The following is an 18,637-nucleotide window of genomic DNA, read 5'->3' on the forward strand; positions in this document are numbered from 1 at the left end:
AAAAAAAAAAAAAAAAAAAAAAAAAAAGGCTAAGTTCATCATCTTAGCCTATACCAGGTGTGCCAAGGGTCTTTCTGGGCAGGAAGTATCACTAGTCCACACATATTTTATCTTTTTTGACAAAATATTTAGTTGACTGAAATAGCAGAAAGTCTGCATTGTTTTTGGTTTTTTGTTTTCTAGTACTACTATAATTCCTTAACCCAGCAGTACCTTTACTGGGATGGGGAGAAGGAGACCTACGTGCCAGCTGCAGAGTCAAGCTCCCACCAGCAGACAGGCCTGCCTCCTGCAAAAGAGGGGAAGGAGAAGAAGGAGAAACCCAAGAGCAAAACCGCCCAGCAGGTCAGAACATGACCCATATTTCTCTCATTGAGGTATTTGGCTGAACTCTTGGTTTTGGGATTATAGCATTTATGTCAGCATTATTTGCATTATTAAAAACTGGGCTCCACATTTTCTTCATACTAAGTTCTTAGAGCATTTTGCAGTGTCTTATGGTTACCGTATCCTGACTGTCAGTTAGCCTATGCACTTAGGAAAAAAAGCCCTGGAAATCTCAAAGCCTTTCAAGCAATATTCATGAATGACTTTGGTTACATGTGATAGCATCTAATGGAAATATTTGTAGGTAGAAGTAGGCGTGTAAAAGGGGTTTGTTACAGGGCCTGTAGTTGAGATAAGATCCTTAATGGCTCATTCTCATGGCACAGAGGACTAAATGTTTTTTGGTGGTGTTTGTCATTTGACATTAGATCGCCAAAGACATGGAACGCTGGGCTAAGAGTTTGAATAAACAGAAAGAAAACTTTAAAAATAGCTTTCAACCTGTCAATTCCTTGAGGGAAGAAGAAAGGAGAGAATCTGCTGCAGCAGACGCTGGCTTTGCTCTCTTTGAGAAGAAGGTAATAGCAGGAATGGCCACTACGTCATGTGTTGGGAACTTACCTTAAACTTGAGGCTCATGACTTGTCCTCTGTTTCCCAGGGAGCCTTAGCTGAAAGGCAGCAGCTCATCCCAGAATTGGTGCGAAATGGAGATGAGGAGAATCCCCTCAAAGTAAGGGAGTACCAACAGTGTTTTAAAGACCCTATCTGTGGTTTGTGTCTCACGTTAAGGCTCAGCTGCATCTTAGCTAATATGATTCCTACTTAAAACCGAATGTGATCGCTGTCGGTGGGTATTGGAGCAGTTTCTACACATAGATTCCATGTTCAGGGCTTTGTTTTCTGTGAGAGCAGATGAGATGGAGTGATGAAAGAAGCCTCAATTCCTAAGCTCAGTTAATTAAGGTTCATTGCATCTGTGAGTAGAGAGTTTTAATGGTCTGGAAAGAGAAAATTGAAACAAGAAAAAGCTCATTTTATTTGATAGATACTGACCTGGGTGGGTCATTATTCTAATCTGTTGTATTTGGGATTTTTTTTTTTTTTTTTAAATTGAGATGGAGTCTCACTCTGTCTCCCAGGCTGGAGTGTAGTGGCACAATCTCGGCTCATTACACCTTCCACCTCCCAGTTCAAGCGATTCTTTTGCCTCAGCCTCCCAAGTAGCTGAGACTACAGGCACATGCTACACACCCAGCTAATTTTTGTCTTTTTAATAGAGATGATGTTTTGGCCAGGCGCGGTGGCTCAAGCCTGTAATCCCAGCACTTTGGGAGGCCAAGGCGGGTGGATCACGAGGTCAAGAGATCGAGACCATCCTGGTCAACACGGTGAAACCCCGTCTCTACTAAAACTACAAAAAATTAGCTGGGCATGGTGGCGCGTGCCTGTAATCCCAGCTACTCAGGAGGCTGAGGCAGGAGAATTGCCTGAACCCAGGAGGCGGAGGTTGCGGTGAGCCGAGATCGCGCTATTGCACTCCAGCCTGGGTAACAAGAGCGAAACTCCATCCCAAAAAATATATATATATATATATATATAAAATTAGCCAGATGTGGTAGCAGGCACCTGTAATCCCAGCTACTTGGGAGGCTGAGACACAAGAATTGCTTGAACCTGGGAGGTGGAGGTTACAGTGAGTCAAGATGATGCCACTGCACTCCAGCGTGGGCAACAGAGCAAGATTCCATCTCAAAAAAAAAAGAAAAAGGAAAAAGTAGTCACCCAGGAATCCATTTCTTAACCTCCAAAAATGTTGGTACCAAGAGGTTGTCAGGCCTAGCACTCAAGGACCTGACTGCTCCATGCAGTTGACAAAATGCGATTTAGTATTTGACATAACAGTAATGAGGGTTCACTACTATTTTGGATGAGGCATTACTTTATCCAGTTACATAGCCATAGCCATCTTCCTATTGTACATTTCCAGTGACCTATTGTACATTTCCATTTTGTTCCCAGAGGGGTCTGGTTGCTGCTTACAGTGGTGACAGTGACAATGAGGAGGAGCTGGTAGAGAGACTTGAGAGTGAGGAAGAGAAGCTAGCTGACTGGAAGAAGATGGCCTGTCTGCTCTGCCGGCGCCAGTTCCCGAACAAAGATGCCCTAGTCAGGCACCAGCAACTCTCAGACCTTCACAAGGTGGCCATGCTTTTCTGAGCTGAACTGAGGGGATGAGGGGAGGCAGTGAGACAATTTGAGTGCCGTAACAGTGCTGACAGTTCCATAAATACCTGCCGTCTTATGATGGCCTTACAGAAAGCGTTCTCAGTGACGGTGGAGGGAGTCTGGCAGTCCCACTCATCAGACTCTAGTTTTTATGTGATTATGTATTGTTTTGGGCTTCAGCTCTTAAAATACAGTCAGTGTTACTAATGTTACGACATTTCAAATTAAGATGGTCTGCGTCCTTACTGCGTCTTTAAACTTTTTGTATAGCAAAACATGGACATCTACCGACGATCCAGGCTGAGTGAGCAGGAGCTGGAAGCCTTGGAGCTAAGGGAAAGAGAGGTGAATGGAAAACTTTGCCACTAGGCAGAGGATGTTGGGATAATCACCTTTAGCTTTTATTTCTAACATTTAGCTCCAGGTCCCAAGGGTAGGATAGAAGGATTTGTCACACCCTTATCATCTGACTGTTGTAGTTCATGTAGCCTAGATCCAGGCTCTGTGTGCCTTGTGAGCCTCACATTATCCCTTCATCATGAGGGTGCACAAGGCAGAAGCACACTGCCGAGACTGCTCACAGGCCTTAAATGCCAGAGCTCACTGCTTAAATCCACTGGATTTTGTTGTGGAGAGAGTGGTCTAGTTTGGCCTTGGCAGGGAAGCCTTCGTGGGCAATGAAGGGGGCTTCAAATTAATCCCAGGGAACAGCAGGACATGAGGTTATTGAAAGGAAGGATGGGATATGAAAGGCATGGTGGGAAGAGCATGGCCAGTAGATCTGGGAACAAAGGCAAGAGAGAAACCTGTGACACAATAAATGGGCAGGCAGTTAGTGCTGTGGTTGGGGCAGGCTGGCAGCCAGGTGGGCAGGGATTTAAATGCAAATACAGGCCTGTGAGTTAGAAATGAGCAAATGGGTTAGAAATCTCCCACCCTGAGATAATTCTGAAGTGTCTATAGTTAAGGCTTTTGCTTTTCTTCCCCGCCTCTCCCACCCCACCCATCCCACTATCTGTGGTTCCACCTCAGGGACTGCTGAACCAGGTCTCTGGAAGCCGCCTTGATGTGGGAGTTACGCCTGTCCAAATGCTGAGGGGAGCAGGCAACTCCACCTTCCCCTTGGCAGACAGTACCCATGGCCCAGTGGGCTGGTTGAAGAGCTTGATGGTGGGTGGGGTGGGCGCTAATTAAATAAAACTGCTTGTTGGAGACAGTTCTACCCCTGCTTGCACACAATTCATATCTACAAACTTAACATTTTAGATATGATGAGGGGTATGAGGGAATTTGGTATTTCAGAACAGTCTAAAAAAAAGCATTCTCCAGATTTAAAAATACTTGAGAGGGGATAGTTTTGAAGAATAGTTGCATTAGATGGTTATAGGTTGAAGTCTGTAAACATTTCCAGCAGTGTTTTTTTTCTCCCATGTAGATGAAATACCGAGACCGAGCTGCAGAAAGACGGGAGAAGTATGGCATTCCAGAACCTCCAGAGCCCAAGCGCAAGAAGCAGTTTGATGCCGGCACTGTGTATGTGATGCACACATTTTCCAGTTCGTAAGCTGGGGCTCTGGCTATTTTAAGTAACTGTGTGTTTGCCACTGGCAGGAATTACGAGCAGCCCACCAAAGATGGCATTGACCACAGTAACATAGGCAACAAGATGCTGCAGGCCATGGGCTGGCGGGAAGGCTCTGGTTTAGGACGAAAGTGTCAAGGCATTACCGCTCCCATTGAGGTAAGCAGTAGGGTCAGGCCTCGGTGTGTGCCAGACTTACAGGCTGGTTCCAGAGATGAGATCAGAGCACTTTTAGAGCCTGGGATCCAGGAGCAGCTTTACCTTAGCAGGAAGGGGCAGATGATGTCATTGCCAGTGAGTGGGATTCTTGTTCCCTCCAGTCCTCCTTTTAAGGAGGTAAGAATGGGTGCGGTACCCCTACTTGATTTTTCTGGCCCGATTTTTGGTATCTTTGGGTAAAACCCGCTTCTAAAGACAGTATCTTTCTAGTTTCTTTGTTATAAATAGACCCTATCACTGAGAATGCTTACTTCACATCAGCATAGACCCACTTAGCTTTTTTTAAAAGGCACTATAATTTTTTTCTAAGTGATTTTGATTATGTATTTTTTTAAAAAAAAAACAAAATTTAGTAGAGTTTTCACGAATGATAAGAAAACCTTAAATTGGTCAGAGCCCAGATTGAGGCATCACATCCCAGGATCAAGAGGCCCCCTACCCACTGGCCTTCTAGGCAGGAGCTAACCTGTGATTGCCCCTGCTCTGTCCTGGGAGCACTACTTAGGTCAGACTCTTGTAGACCATGTTCATCCTGTTTATCTGAGTTCTGCTGACATCAGGCTGTCCTGTGTAATCTGTGCCTGTAATTACTAGGCCTTCCCATGCTTCAGAAGAGTACTTTGGGGCCCTTTCCTAGGCATGGATGCTTGCTAAGCAGGCATTGAGGGGTGGGTGATTTGCTTCATCTGCCTGTGTTCCATAGCCCATTTTATTCCTCCAGCCCTTACACTTGCTCCTGGTCTTTTCTGGAGAAATCCTTGTTTTCATATGCAATTTCCTCTCTTTTATCTCCTGGTGGGTGGGCCTGCTGGGTAAGGAGTGGGCTTGGTGAGAGAGGTGGAGCGATCCATACCCTACCTGCCAGCTGACAGTCTCTGTGTTTCCCCAGGCTCAAGTTCGGCTAAAGGGAGCTGGCCTAGGAGCCAAAGGCAGCGCATATGGGTTGTCGGGCGCCGATTCCTACAAAGATGCTGTCCGGAAAGCCATGTTTGCCCGCTTCACTGAGATGGAGTGAGAGAGATGACAAGGAGCACAAGAAGTGGTGCATCTCCTGAATTCGCTTTTACCGCCTGTCTCTTTAAGGGCATGCCTTGTGCTGTTAATAGATCTTAGGGAGAACCACTTCATTCTGCAGGGTTCTCCCTCGCACCTTAAAGAAGTTCCCATTATGTGGGTTGTCTGGTGAATGGCCTTCCTTCCCGCCAGAGAGCTTGTGAACAGACCGGAGAGGACAGTGGGTTTTTTATACTTCTGTGTACATAGTGTAATGTAGCGTGTTTACATGTGTAGCCTATGTTGTGTCCATCAACCCCTCACATTCCTAGGGGTTTGAGATGCCCTAGGTGGTATGTGACACCAGAGCCACCTATTTCATTTGTTGTCGTGATGTCTTTTCTTGGCAAAAGCCTTGTGTATATTTGTATATTACACATTTGTACAGAATTTTGGAAGATTTTCAGTCTAGTTGCCAAATCTGGCTCCTTTACAAAAGAAATACCTTGAAAAATGGGTGTTCTGTGTCTCTTTATTCTCGGGTGGGTAGATGGGTCAAGCATGTCTGAGCCTGGTGATGAAATCAGTTTATTTCTTGCCCCCATTACCATGTTCAGATTTTTTTTTTTAAGACAAGTTTTCACTTTGTTGTCCAGGCTGGAGCCTCCCACTAAAGTGTTCTAAGTAGCTGGGACCTAAAATTTTTTTGCAAAGATGGGGCCTCAATATGTTTCCCAGGCTGGTCGTGATATGTTCATAGTTTTAAGTTCAAGAGTTTAACATGTTTTAAAACTCTTCATGGAAATCATGGAAACTTAGTAGTTTTTCTACTAAGACCGAAGTGAGCATGAGCACTTGGTGCCTCTCCAGTTTTCACAGACTGTATTCCAGACATGCCAGAGTGGAGTTACCACTGCGCTGCTCTGCAGGGCAGATGCTCCCTGCTTTTGGCCATAATACAGATAATACCTGTCCACCCTTTGCTGCGTTGGAGAATTAAGGTCATCTCTCCCTGGCAGCACTTCACTTTCTCTTCTTGGCTGCTAAGGAGGTCCTGGGGACATTGCAGAGTTTTCTGTTTTGAATGGTATTTCATCCTTGGTGCTCTTCCACAGGGCAGAAAACATCATTTTGATGCAGAAGATCATGCCTGACCAGGGCAGGACATGTGCCTGGATCTCAGACTGTCCTTGGGACCAGGTGATGTGATGGGGTGTTCAGATTGCCAGTCTGGCCAAAATGAATGCTTGAGCTCCACAGATTGGGCGTGCAGTTAGGGAGAGTGGCCTTTTCTCTGCAGTTTGCTTTTGAAGCTAGACTCTGGTTTTTATGGGTGATCACGTTTTCCTCTTCAGGCAGGCCTTTAAGGAATAGAAAATGCTCAGGAGGTGCTTTGAAAGCGCAGGTCCTCACCCTGGCCTATACGGTGGTGCTTTGGAGAAGTTGAGCCTAATCACAGCTCTACTAAGGAGAGGCAAAGGCAAGTGCAGAAGCCCAAAGCCTGGATGTCTGGACAGTAAGGCTTGGAAACCTCACAGATGACCCACACTCCTAGAGCTGGAGTGGGGAGTGTGTCACAGATCTGGTCTACCAGAGTTGGAGAAGAAACCAGCCTCACCTCCAGAGCCCTCACGGCATCGGGGAGATGCTGGTGTTCCTCAAATCTGAGCAGCAGTCCTGAGTAGCCTAATTAGACCATTTTGACAGCCACCTGGAAAGCTTTTAATTACATGCACCCAGTTCAGCAAAGGCTGGGTGGAAGTGTCTTCCCTAGGGGAGCCACGGCCAGGCACTGGCAGGAGAGCCAGCTCTCTAGCAGCCTCAGATTTACTTCCCTGTTCCCAGAAGGGCACTTGAACCTGTCCCCACACTGCTGGTGCCTACAATCAACTGTTGAAGCTGCTTAAGGTTCTCCCGTGTGTGCTGTGGACCACAGCATCTGTTGTCAACACTAGCGTGATTTTTCCTATGAACATGAAACTGAGGGTTCTTGTGAACGTGAGGGTCTCAGCCAGCCCCTCAGAAATGGAGGCTCCCTCCTCTAGCCTGCTCCTCCACAGCCATACCTGTTACCAGCATACCTAGCCAGGTGACTGCAGCCTTCAACCTGCATCTAAACTGATGGCCCCAGTTATTGAGGTTTGACAGGCTGTTATCTTGGGCCCAGGTATCCTGCAAGACCATATTTGGGTGATCCTTCTGATTTGGAAGCACTAAGAACCCAAGCATCCCCCTGACTGGCCTATCAGGGTTTACTCCAATCCCAAGCCCGGTTAAGTGTGCTGTGTACTGCCCATAGGGCCACCATCCCTCCTAGCCCTGTCTGACGTGGGGGTGTTGTGAGAGTAGTGCAATCTTCTCAATCAGGGGAACCCAAATCCTGAATTTGAAAGAGACTCTTACTGAATTAGAAGGAGCCTCCAAGGGTTCCCAAATCCAGACTGCCCTTGGCCAGGACAGCTGCTACAATGTGCAGGGCTTTGAGGGCTGTCCAGGAGCAGCTGTCATGGCTGTGCATCAAACAAGTTTCAAAGCCCAGATGAGCAGCGCGGTCTGAGCTAAGCTCCCCAGGCATGCAGAGTCTGGCTGGGGGTCTCAAGGACACCCGGAGCCCAGCCACCCTGATTCTGGATGGACAAATGCCCTCAGGGACAGGTGGGGTGTGGGGGGAGAATGCTCCCAGACCAGATCCTGGAGGGAAGGGTACTGTGCTGCTAGTGGCCACCAGGTGGCAGCACTCCGTCATCTTTCCAGCCAGGCTGGTGTAGGTGGCGGTCCTGAGGTACCCGAGGTTCCCCGGGGCTCTTTCCTTGTCTCTGGGACTCAAGGATACCTGGCTAGAACTTCAGCCTTGAAACTCTGTGGAGTCAGGCAGGTGCCAAGTCTGCCTGCCTTGCAAGTTCCTGAGGGTCTCTGACCCCCACTGACTAGATGGTGAAGTCGTCCCCACAGTGCCCCACGGGGCAAGAGCCAGGCTGACCCTGTGCACAGTAGGCGTGGTCCTCTCTTAGCAATTCTTTCTGACCCAAGTAAATAATTTCTGCTGTCGACAAAGTGCATTTCTCCCTTTACCCACCATGTGCTTATTGACTCAGAAGCACTGTTGCTAGAGCATCAGACCCTCAGCTTCTGTCCCTACAGCCCAGGGGGAGTTGGAGCCCAGCTTGTCCAGGGCTCCCAGATGGAAGCAGGGGATGCCCACAGCCCCTCACCCAGCCTCGCAGAAGCTGGCAGGAGGGAGGTGGACTCATGGACTTGGGTTAAGGTCAGAACCCTATGGGGTGGGCCACACCCGGCCAGAAAGAACTTTCCGGCAGAAGGCATGAGCCAGGGGCAGGGCCCTCCCATCCTGTTTAGTCCAAGCTGCACTGCCATCCCATTTAAAGAGGAAACAGACTCAAAGCTGTTGATGGACTGGGCTGCTGCTGGCAACTGCTACGCTGTCCCTGCTCTGGTGCACTGGAGATGGGTCCCAGCTGCAGGTACAAGGTTGGGGTCCAGCAAGATGCACTCCAGCCCTAGAGTGAGCTGGGCCTTGGGATGCCTCCCAGTGCCCTGGGGAGAGAGGAGACAGAGAGGGAGAGGCAGGAGAAGACAACCAGAGGCAAAGTGAGGCCTAGAGGATGCTGGAAAGAGGAGCTGGAAGAGTCTGCAGCAGACACAAGGGGCTAGAAAAAGTTAAGGGGGAAAGACAATGTGGGGTGGGGCCGCCAGGTCTGGAGGAGTTGGTTCCGCTCTGCCCACAGCTGCTGAGAGAGGCCTCTGATCTTCTTGGGGTGAATTCTGCACACTGATTGGGGAAGCTGAGGCAGGTGGCCAAGAGAGGAGGGGCTAGGGTACCTGCTCTCGTTCCCTGCTGCTTTTCTGTGCAACAGAGGCTCCAGGAACCCCTGGCTCTCAGCTCTGGGCGGGCATCACCATCCTGAGTCTGGCTGGACAGGAGCTATTTGAGAATGATTCATGGATGCAATTAAGCCTCCCCCCACCATCCCTTAGCTTGAGCCTGGAACGGGGGCAGGTGCAGGTGTGGGAGCCCTGCCCAGCCTGTCCTGCAGGGTTGGGTTCAGCCCAGGGTGCCCAGGCCCAGTACAGCCCACCACCACTAAGGATACCAGCCTGCATCTGTAAGACCTGGAGTAAGGCAGGGGCAAGTCCAAATCCTGAGGGGCATCAGGGCTGGGGCTTCCTCTCCCTCTTACCCCTGACACTTTGGCTGGGCTGAGGGGCCACCCTCTGCACTCATAAGCACGCCATGTGTACCCATGCACACTCAGCACAGGTCAGGCTGCAGCAGGCAGCGTGCATGCTTCCCCAGCACCCTCAACATGTGTTGTGGCGTTACATCCAGACCCTGCAGACCCCCTCCCTGGTTGGTGTGTGAAGCACACACACTTGTGCATAGCCCCACCTGGCCACTGGCACATAGAAGTGCACACACACGTCAGGCACAGAAATGAGCAACTGCGCGAGTGCAGCCTGGCTCCTGCCCAAGTGGGCAGGAATGAGGTGTTCTTGCTACCCCTGAGGAAGGAAACCTGGTCTGGCAGCCTGCTGCGAAGGGGGAGGGAGCCCCCAGGGCCACAGCATGGCAAATCACAAGCCACCACCCAGCAGGCACACCCTTGTGATACAATGTCATTCTGAGGCTGTTCCCTTGCCAGGTGGGTGGATCTTGGGGTTGTCCACCCAGAGCAGTCTTCTGAGCTCACTGAACAGGTAGGTCCAAGTATGCCAGCCATGGCACAGCTCCCTGGCAGAGCTGGAGGAGGGGAAAACAGGAAGGGACATTATGGTCTCTAAGACTGGCTCAAGGTTCAGTACCTTCCCTTCTAACACCTACAACCATACCTGCAGGGAGGACAGGGAGCAGAGGGAGCAGCCTCCTCAGACAGACTGGGAAACTGAGGAGCAGCATCATGCCCACCTCATCCAAACCCAGGGCCCCACTCCCTGACCCAGTCATTTCCACGTGCTGGCATCCTATCCCACCTGAGACTTAGCTCTGCCATCCCCTCTGCCTGGAAGGCCCTAGGACCTGGGTCTGCCACCCTGCTCAGGCTAGGAGTGTCCAGAAGCAGCTGGACTCCACCTCCTTCCTCCAACGTGAATCCCTCCAGGACTAGATGGAGCTACCTTCCCCCCAGCATGTCGGCACCAGCTTGGCTGGGCCTCTCCTCTTATGGCCTGGAGCCCCAGCCTGAGCCCCTTAGCCTCTACCAGACAAACCGTGAGCAGCACACACGCCCCAGCCGCCCCCACCCCAGCCCCACCCCCACCCTGTAGATTTTTCTGGTTCTTATTAATGTAAATGAAATCTGCTCAGAGCGTCCTTAATGGAAAGCGTTCCTGGAATTTGTGCACACGTGGTGGGAGGGAACACCCTGAGATTAACTCTTGTGCTGCCAGACCCAGACAAGTCAGGCTGTGGTGACCCTAGGGCTGAGGAGGGGACTGGTGGGGACCAGGACATTCACTCATCCCCTCCCAGAACTATGTCCTGACAACATCAAGGGCGGCAGAGATTCATCCACATTCTGCCCCCTGTCCTGGGACTAGCTGGGCAGGTCTGGAAGTGCCTCAGAGCGTGAGGAAGGGGGTCTTGAAGGAAATGGGGAGCGCTGGATAGCCCTGATCAAGGAGGAGGCTGGCCAAAGACAGGGGCACAGGCTGGAGAGGCAGTTGACAGACTTCGCATCTCGTCCTCATCTGGCTCTACCCTGATTTGGGAGGGGGACCCAGGCAGACCCTGCCTCTCTGGACCACCCTACAAAGAGAAGGCCCAGCCTCTGAGATCCCCTCCCCCGGCCCCTGCCCACCACACTCCTGAAACAGATCTGCCAGGACGCTCATCTTCATGACTATGGGACAAGAACAGGGAGTGTGAGGCCCCGGAGTGGATGCCCAGGGCAGCTGGCTGCAGGGGATGGGGGCGGAAGAGCCTAGCCTGAGCGGCTGTGTGCCCCCCCTGGCGTCCTCCCCACATCTGGATGCTTGTTCTGGCACAGCCCCCAGCCTGGCCCAGTGGAGCCGCAGCGGCGTTCTGCTGCCTTGTGGCCAGGACAGGGATGTCTGCTTCATTGGCGGGGGTAGGGAAGAGTTTAAGATTTCAATTTCTCCCAGGTGTGGCTCAGTCTGGAAGGTGCCTTGGGGAGGCTGGTTCAGGGGCCGGCACCTGGGGTGGGGGGTAGGTGTGTGCAGAGTGGGGGAGGGGGCCACAGAGGGGGGTCTCAGGGAGGAAAAGGGGCTCAGAGTGGCAGGTCCCTGCGAGGAGGCAGGGGCCCTGTGAGGGGCAGGGGACTCAGGGAGGGGGGTTGGAAGAACGGGAGGCTTAGAGGGGGCTTAGAGGGCAGGAGTTCCAAGAGGAGGGCTGGAGGGGCAGGAGGTTTTGGGGATTGGGAGCCGAGGGCTCAAGAAGAGGGATTGAGGAACAGGGGGCTTAGAGGAGGGTTGGGGGAAGGGGGCTTTGGGAAGGGGGCTGAAGGAGCAAGGAGTTTGTGGGGGTTGGGAGCAGGAGCTTGGGGAGGAGGTTGGAGGGAGAAGGGACTCAGAATGCGACTGACTTCACTGGGGGACAATGGGCTGCCAATCCTTCCACCCACACCGGTCAGGTGGCTGGGGGAGGGGCACTGACCCACTTAGCTGCCTCTCCCCCAGGCTTCCACTAATGAGCGCTCTGGGCTTTGGGAGGCAGCCTTCCCCCCCCAGGCTGTGCCTCAGGCTGAACAGCCCCTCATTATCTACTGGGGGTGTTCACTGGCTCAGGCGTCCCCCTTATCTTCAGCTGTGCTTGCCTGTGGCAGTGAGGAGGAGGCCCCAGGCCCCAAAATGCACCCTCTTTGCCCCTAGTTCCGCTGCTCCCCCAGGACTGGGGAGACAAAGGCTCCCAGATCCCTGCTGTGTAGCTCAGCTCTGAGCAGAGCTTTGATTCCACCTGTGGGTTCCCCAGCATGCTGATGGCGGGGGCTGCATCGTGGCTCACAGGAGAGCTAGAACCCAGGCGCTGACAGGGCCCCGTCCATAGGAGTACCTGCGATCAGGAGTCCCATTCCACAAGGAAAGGAGCTCACGCAGGTTGAAGAGGGCTCCTTGATGTGTGGAGAGCACAGGTCTGAGGATGCAGAGTAGGGGGCAGCACAGCTCTGGGAGGAAGGTGTGGGGTCAGAAAGGATGGTGGGAAAAGGGGAGAGGGCTGTGTGGGGTACAGCTTCTCATGGACACAGCCTTGCAGGGACAGACAGCCCATCTACAGGAGTGCAGCTCTGGGTGGGCAAAGTAGGGGGAGGAGAGTGTGGGCACCATCTGGGGGGAGGATGAGGGTGGGGAGCCTGGCTCTCGAGGATGTCCTATGGGAGGACAATTCAGTGAGAAGCCCGCCTGTCTCCCACAGCCTTGGCCTCTCTGGACTCCTCCCCCACATTCCTGGGGTGCATGGGGAGGTTGGCTAGCTGGATTATGCCCAAGTCCCTGAGGCTTCCTCTGATTCTGTCCCGCTGTCCATCTGTCCTCCCTCCCCAAGGATCCCAAGGCCCAGGTGGCACTCTCCCTCACAGTCCCCTCATTAGGGATGGGCTTTGAGATCCTTCGGCAGCATCTGCCCCCACCCCCACTGCCCAGCCAGCTGCAGGCCTGGCCCCTGGAGCCTGATAAATATTTATGATGAGATAAGCAGGATAGGCCAGAACCCAGCCCGAACCTTTGTCCTGGGAGCAGAAGACAGAGGCAGGACTTGAGCTTCCGGGGGCAGGCTAAGTCTCCGGGCTGCGGTAGGTCTCCTGGGTTCTACCTGCGAGGGGCCTGGATGGGACAGGGCTCAGGAGCAGGGGGTGATGGGGGGCTGCCTCCTCCCAAGGTGCCACCCTGGCCAAGGCTGCTCCCCGCTGGGCCCCTTGCCTGGCCTGTGGCAATGCTACTGGTCCCACTGCATGGCTGGGTCTGTTGGGACGAGGCCACCTGGCCTTCTGTACTTGCTGCCACCTGGCTTCTGGCTTTCTCTAGTCTTAGTGACTTCAGCAAGCTCCCAAACCACGACTACCCTGATCAGTGGGGCTGGAGCAGGGCTGGCAGGAGGGCCACCTCGGTACCCCTCATATTGAGGCACTCCAACCTCCTCTCCATAGGCCCCAGGGCTCTCCTGTCGCCAACCTAGGACAGGCTCCTGTGGGTTGGCCCACATTCCCCCCTTCATCCCCCAGATGTCTCCCTTTCTAGGTGCCAGAACTAACCACAGGAGGATCTGAGCACTCCATGGGCACGAGGCTGAGTGGCACTGCAGGGAGGGCAATGCCGTCTTCATGCTTGGGCATTAGTACACTCTGTGCCCCGGAGCTGGCCACACACTGGACCTTCATGAGGTTCGCTCCCAGGCCAGGGTGGGGTCACCTCTTAATACTGTCACATGGGGAAGAAGAGAGACCAGAGTAGAAATAAATACTGTACCCAAGGCGGGGCAGATCCTGCACTCGGCATCCCTGAGAGTGGGAGAACCCTGTCCCACAGTACGCATGGCTGAGAATCGCACCCGGGGAATACTCTAAGGGAAGAAAGCAGCCATCATGGGCTAAACAGGCACTGAGGGAAGGAGACAAGCATGTCTCCCAGTCTAGGCCAGTGGAATGCTCTCAGGACATAATATTGCACCTGGGTCGCGGATGTATACATGTCATCTAGATAGTGGTGAAATACGATATACTAGGCTGGGCATGTTGGCTCACTCCTGTAATCCCAGCACTTTGGGAGGCCAAGGCGGGTGGATGACCTGAGGTCAGGAGTTTGATACCAGCCTGGCCAACATGGTGAAACCCTGTCTCTACTAAAAATACAAAAATTAGCCAGGCATGGTGGTGCATGTTTGTAATTCCAGCTACTCAGGAAGCTGAGGCAGGAGAATCGCTTAAACTGGGAGGTTGCAGTGAGCTGAGATCGAGCCATTGCACTCCAGCCTGGGCAAAAAGAACAAAACTCCATCTTGGGTGGCGAGGGTGCGGGGAAGAAGAAATACGATATACCCAGGGCCTGAGTGAAAATTGCACGGGAGTGCTGAAAATAAGGTCTTGTATTAGGGGCATGGGTATATGCTGCACTTGGCACACATTGAATTCCTGCTGAAGTGAGGACAACTGCTGAACCCAGCGTTGGGTTGGTGACAAGTAGCAACAGTCCTCAGCCAGGGCTTTCAAAGCAGCCTGAAGCAAATCCAAAAGGGAATGTCATGGATGGTGAACCCAGTGAGCCTCTGGGCATTCCTGGACCAGGAGCTGGGGTCCAGGTAACTCATGGGGACACCCATAGATTCCAAATCTGCCCACAGGGTGCAGTCCTCACAAAGCATCTAACCCAACTCTGCCAAGCAGTGCTCATGGCTGGAAATGAGGAGCAGGGGCAGCCTAAAGGAGGCCCAGGGAGGAGGCCCTACCTCCCTCACCCTCTGGCTTAGGCAGCCTGGCAGCCGTTTCTTCGATCTCTCTGAGAGAACCTTTAGGTCCATTTGGTGCCAAGCAGAGCCAGCAGAGGTGCATCCTCAGCTCTGGGGAACCTCTTGAGGTTCCAGGTGCTCCTGTGTGTTTAGATACAGGCCCGACTACTACAGCACGCCATTTGTAGACTGTGGGGCTGCAGAGGCTGCACCCCAGGTGGCATGGTCCTGGTGGGTGAGAGGGTGAGGGTGGAGACCGACACAGGCCCCAGGCCAGCTTGGCCTGGGGGCAGCTTGAGAGTCCCTGCTCTGCAGAGGAATCTCGCCACCTTGGGGCAAGCAGTCCATTGAGGCTGGAGGGCCAGTGCCAGAGAGTGTGGGCACTTTCCTTTTTGTTTTTTTGTTGTTGTTGTTTTTGTTTTGTTTTTTTTGTTTTTTTTTTGAGACGGAGTTTCACTCTCGTTACCCAGGCTGGAGTGCAATGGCACGATCTCGGCTCACCGCAACCTCCGCGTCCTGGGTTCAGGCAATTCTCCTGCCTCAGCCTCCTGAGTAGCTGGGATTACAGGCATGCGCCACCATGCCCAGCTGATTTTTTGTATTTTTAGTAGAGACGGGGTTTCACCATTTTGACCAGGATGGTCTCAATCCCTTGACCTCGTGATCCACCCGCCTCGGCCTCCCAAAGTGCTGGGATTATAGGCGTGAGCCACCGCGCCCGGCTTGTTTTTTGTTTTTTGAGACAGAGTCTTGCTTTGTTGCCCAGGCTGGAGTACAATGGTGTGATATTGGCTCACTGCAACCTCTGCCTCCTGGGTTCAAGTGATTCTCCTGCCTCAGCCTCCTGAGTAGCTGGAATTACAGGCACCCATCACCACACCCAGCTAATTTTTGTATTTTTAGTAGAGATGGGGTTTCACCATGTTGGCCAGGCTGGTCTCAAACTCCTGACCTCAGGTAATCGCCTGCCTCTGCCTCTCAAAGTGCTGAGGTTACAGGTGTGAGCCACCGCGCCTGGCCTGTGTGGGCACCGTCCACCTCCTTAAGGTCTCTGAGTGTGTGTGCCCTTGCGTGTGAGCTTGTGAGCTCAAGGCATGGTCTGGGTGCACGAAGCCCCCACTCCCTTCTGGCATCAGGACTGCCCCCTACCTTGTATGGTAAATGTACCTGATAGCAATAGCTTAAGCGTACCCTGAGAATGACCCTGTTTGGAGACACACCTGAATACATGTTCTGAGCTAGGGAATCAGGGAGTGGCCAACCCAGAGTTTTGTTCCTTGTCTATGAGGAACATCTAAGCCCCCATTCTGGCCTATGGAACAAGGCCATACAGGGGATTGAGGCCTAAATGTTAGGTTAATTGAAGGTTACCAGGTAGAGGTCATGGGGAGGGGCGTTAAGGAAAATGCTCTATAAACCGCATGCTGTTCAAAAGCAGATGCAGTTTTCTTGCCCAGCCTACTGCCACTGGACTCTGTTCCCTGTATATAAGTCGCCCGTAAAACCCCATGTCTTTTTTTTTCTTTGAGACAGAGTCTTGCTCTGTTGCCCAGGCTGGAGTGCAGTGGCATGATCTAGCTTTACTGCAACCTCCGCCTCCCGAGTGCCACCACACCCAGCTGATTTTTGTATTTTTTTTTTTTTTTTTGAGACGGAGTTTCGCTCTTGTTACCCAGGCTGGAGTGCAATGGCGCGATCCCAGCTCACCGCAACCTCTGCCTTCTGGGTTCAGGCAATTCTCCCGCCTCAGCCTCCTGAGTAGCTGGGATTACAGGCACGCACCACCATGCCCAGCTAATTTTTTTGTATTTTTAGTAGAGACGGGGTTTCACCATGTTGACCAGGATGGTCTCGATCTCTTGACCTCGTGATCCACCCGCCTCAGCCTCCCAAAGTGCTGGGATTACAGGTGTGAGCCACCACGCCCGGCCTGATTTTTGTATTTTTAGTAGAGACGGGGTTTTACCATGTTGGTCAGGCTGGTCTCGAACTTCTGGGCCTCCAGTGACTTGGCCTCCCAAAGTGCTGGGATTACAGGCATGAGCCATGGCGCCCAGCCTCCCCATGTTTGATTTGCTAGCTCTGAGTCTCTTCTTTGGCCTTTTTTTTTTTTGTCAGAGTTTTGCTTTATTGCCCAGGTTAGAGTGCAGTGGCACAATCTTGGCTCACTGCAATCTCCACCTCCTGGGTTCCAGTGATTCTCCTGCCTCAGCCTCCCGAGTAGCTGGGATTACAGGCGCCCGCCACCATGCCTGGCTAATTTTTTGTACTTTTAGTAGAGATGGGGTTTCACCATGTGGGCCAGGCTGGTCTCAAACTCCTGACCTTGGGTGATCCACCTTCTTCAGCCTCCCAAAGTGCTGGGATTACAAGAGTGAGCCACTGCTCCCGGACTTTTTCAGCCTGTTGAATCTGCCTTCCCTATTGAGGTTGACAGGGGCTCAGCACGACATACCCCCAGCCTAAATCCAGCCTTAATGGGTCCATTTCCAGCTGCCTTTCCAAGGGCCTTAGCGCGGCCAGGATGGTTTTTATGCCATGGGCAGTCAGGACCCTGCAATTTGTTAACCTGGGCTGACCTGGTCTCACGGGGAGGCAAGATCTTGAAGGGGCGAACTAGGCTAATCTCCCCCTCCCATGGCTGGGCCTAGCAGCTTGGGCGGGTGTAAGCCCCTTCTGGTCTCAGTCTTCCTACCTGTGATGGGGCAGTTGGGTTGGGGGAGCCCCTATCCAAGGTACTGACTTGCCCTGGGACTGAGGAAGCTCAGGCAGGAATGCCTCCCCTCCCTTTCACCCATCAGTTCACAGCCTTCTGGAAAAGCAGGCCAAGCTGGCCTTTTGAGAGAGGGCAGGAGGCCCTAGAGTTCCTTGGGTTTGTTCTTACTTCTCCAGAGTCAGGCAGCATCTCCTTTTCGGTTCCTCTCCCTAGCCCAGGCAGCCCCTGGGTTTACCCAGCCCACCTAGGCAGCCCAGGAGGAAGCAGCCCACCTGAGGCTCCAGTATGCCCTTGGAATAATTGTGCCCAGGCCAAGTTCTCAACAGAGGGGAACCTTGGGGGTGGTTCTGGGAATTTGGATTTTATTTGTATTAGTATTATTTTTTTGAGATGGGGTCTTGCTCTGTCACCCAGGCTGGAGTACAGTGGCACAAACAGGGGGTTCACTGCAGCCTTGACCTACTGGGCTCAAGCGAGTCTCCCCACTCTCAAGTAGCTGGGACTATAGGCACACACCACCGTGCCTGGCTTATTTTTATTTTTATTTTTTATTTTTTTATAAAGATGGGGTTTCACCATGTTGGCCAGGCTGGTCTCGAACTCCTGACGTCAAGTGATCCACCCACCTCGGCCTCGCAAAGTGCTGGGATTATAGGCATGAGCCACCACGCCCAGCCACCTGGCTTATTTTTTATATTTTTTGTGGACACGGGGTTTCACTATGTTGCCCAAGCTGGTCTCAAACTCCTGGGCTCAAGCCATCCTCCCGCCTCGGCCTCCCAAAGTGCTAGGATTACAGGTGTGAGCCACCACACCCTGCTGGTATCTAGTTTTTTGTTTTTTTTTTTTGAGACAGAGTCTTGCTGTATCACCCAGGCTGGAGTGCAGTGGTGTGATCTTGGCTCACTGCCACCTCTGCCTGCTGGCTTCAAGCACTTCTCTTGCCTCAGCCTACTGAATACAGGGATGTGCCACTACGCTGGGCTAGTTTTTTGTATTTTTGGTAGAGACAGGATTTCATCATGCTGGCCATGTTGGCCTCGAACTCCTGACCTCATGATCTGCCCACCTCTGCCTCCCAAAGTGCTGAAATTACAAGCATTAGCCACTGTACCCAGCCTAGAACCTAGATTTTTTTTTTTTTTTTTTTTTTTTTTTTT

At 52.3% G+C, this 18,637-nt stretch overlaps 1 protein-coding gene across 3 annotated transcripts in view; it reads left to right on the top strand.

Moving 5' to 3' along the window:
- Nucleotides 1-5,867, top strand: part of RBM5 (RNA binding motif protein 5) — a 33,182-nt gene extending 27,315 nt beyond the window's left edge. For all 3 annotated transcript variants that reach the window (XM_032289906.1, XM_032289908.1, XM_032289907.1), the window contains 8 exons: nt 184-345; nt 756-905; nt 988-1,059; nt 2,349-2,528; nt 2,826-2,900; nt 3,991-4,088; nt 4,167-4,296; nt 5,246-5,867. In XM_032289906.1, the coding sequence (XP_032145797.1) occupies nt 184-345; nt 756-905; nt 988-1,059; nt 2,349-2,528; nt 2,826-2,900; nt 3,991-4,088; nt 4,167-4,296; nt 5,246-5,371 (993 nt within the window). In that variant the 3' untranslated portion in view covers nt 5,372-5,867. The remainder of the gene's footprint in view (nt 1-183; nt 346-755; nt 906-987; nt 1,060-2,348; nt 2,529-2,825; nt 2,901-3,990; nt 4,089-4,166; nt 4,297-5,245) is intronic.
- Nucleotides 5,868-18,637: the final 12,770 nt, after the last annotated feature.

This window comes from Sapajus apella, unplaced genomic scaffold (assembly GCF_009761245.1).
Source record: "Sapajus apella isolate SASKATOON/1434 unplaced genomic scaffold, GSC_monkey_1.0 scaffold23, whole genome shotgun sequence".
Lineage (NCBI taxonomy): Eukaryota > Metazoa > Chordata > Mammalia > Primates > Cebidae > Sapajus > Sapajus apella.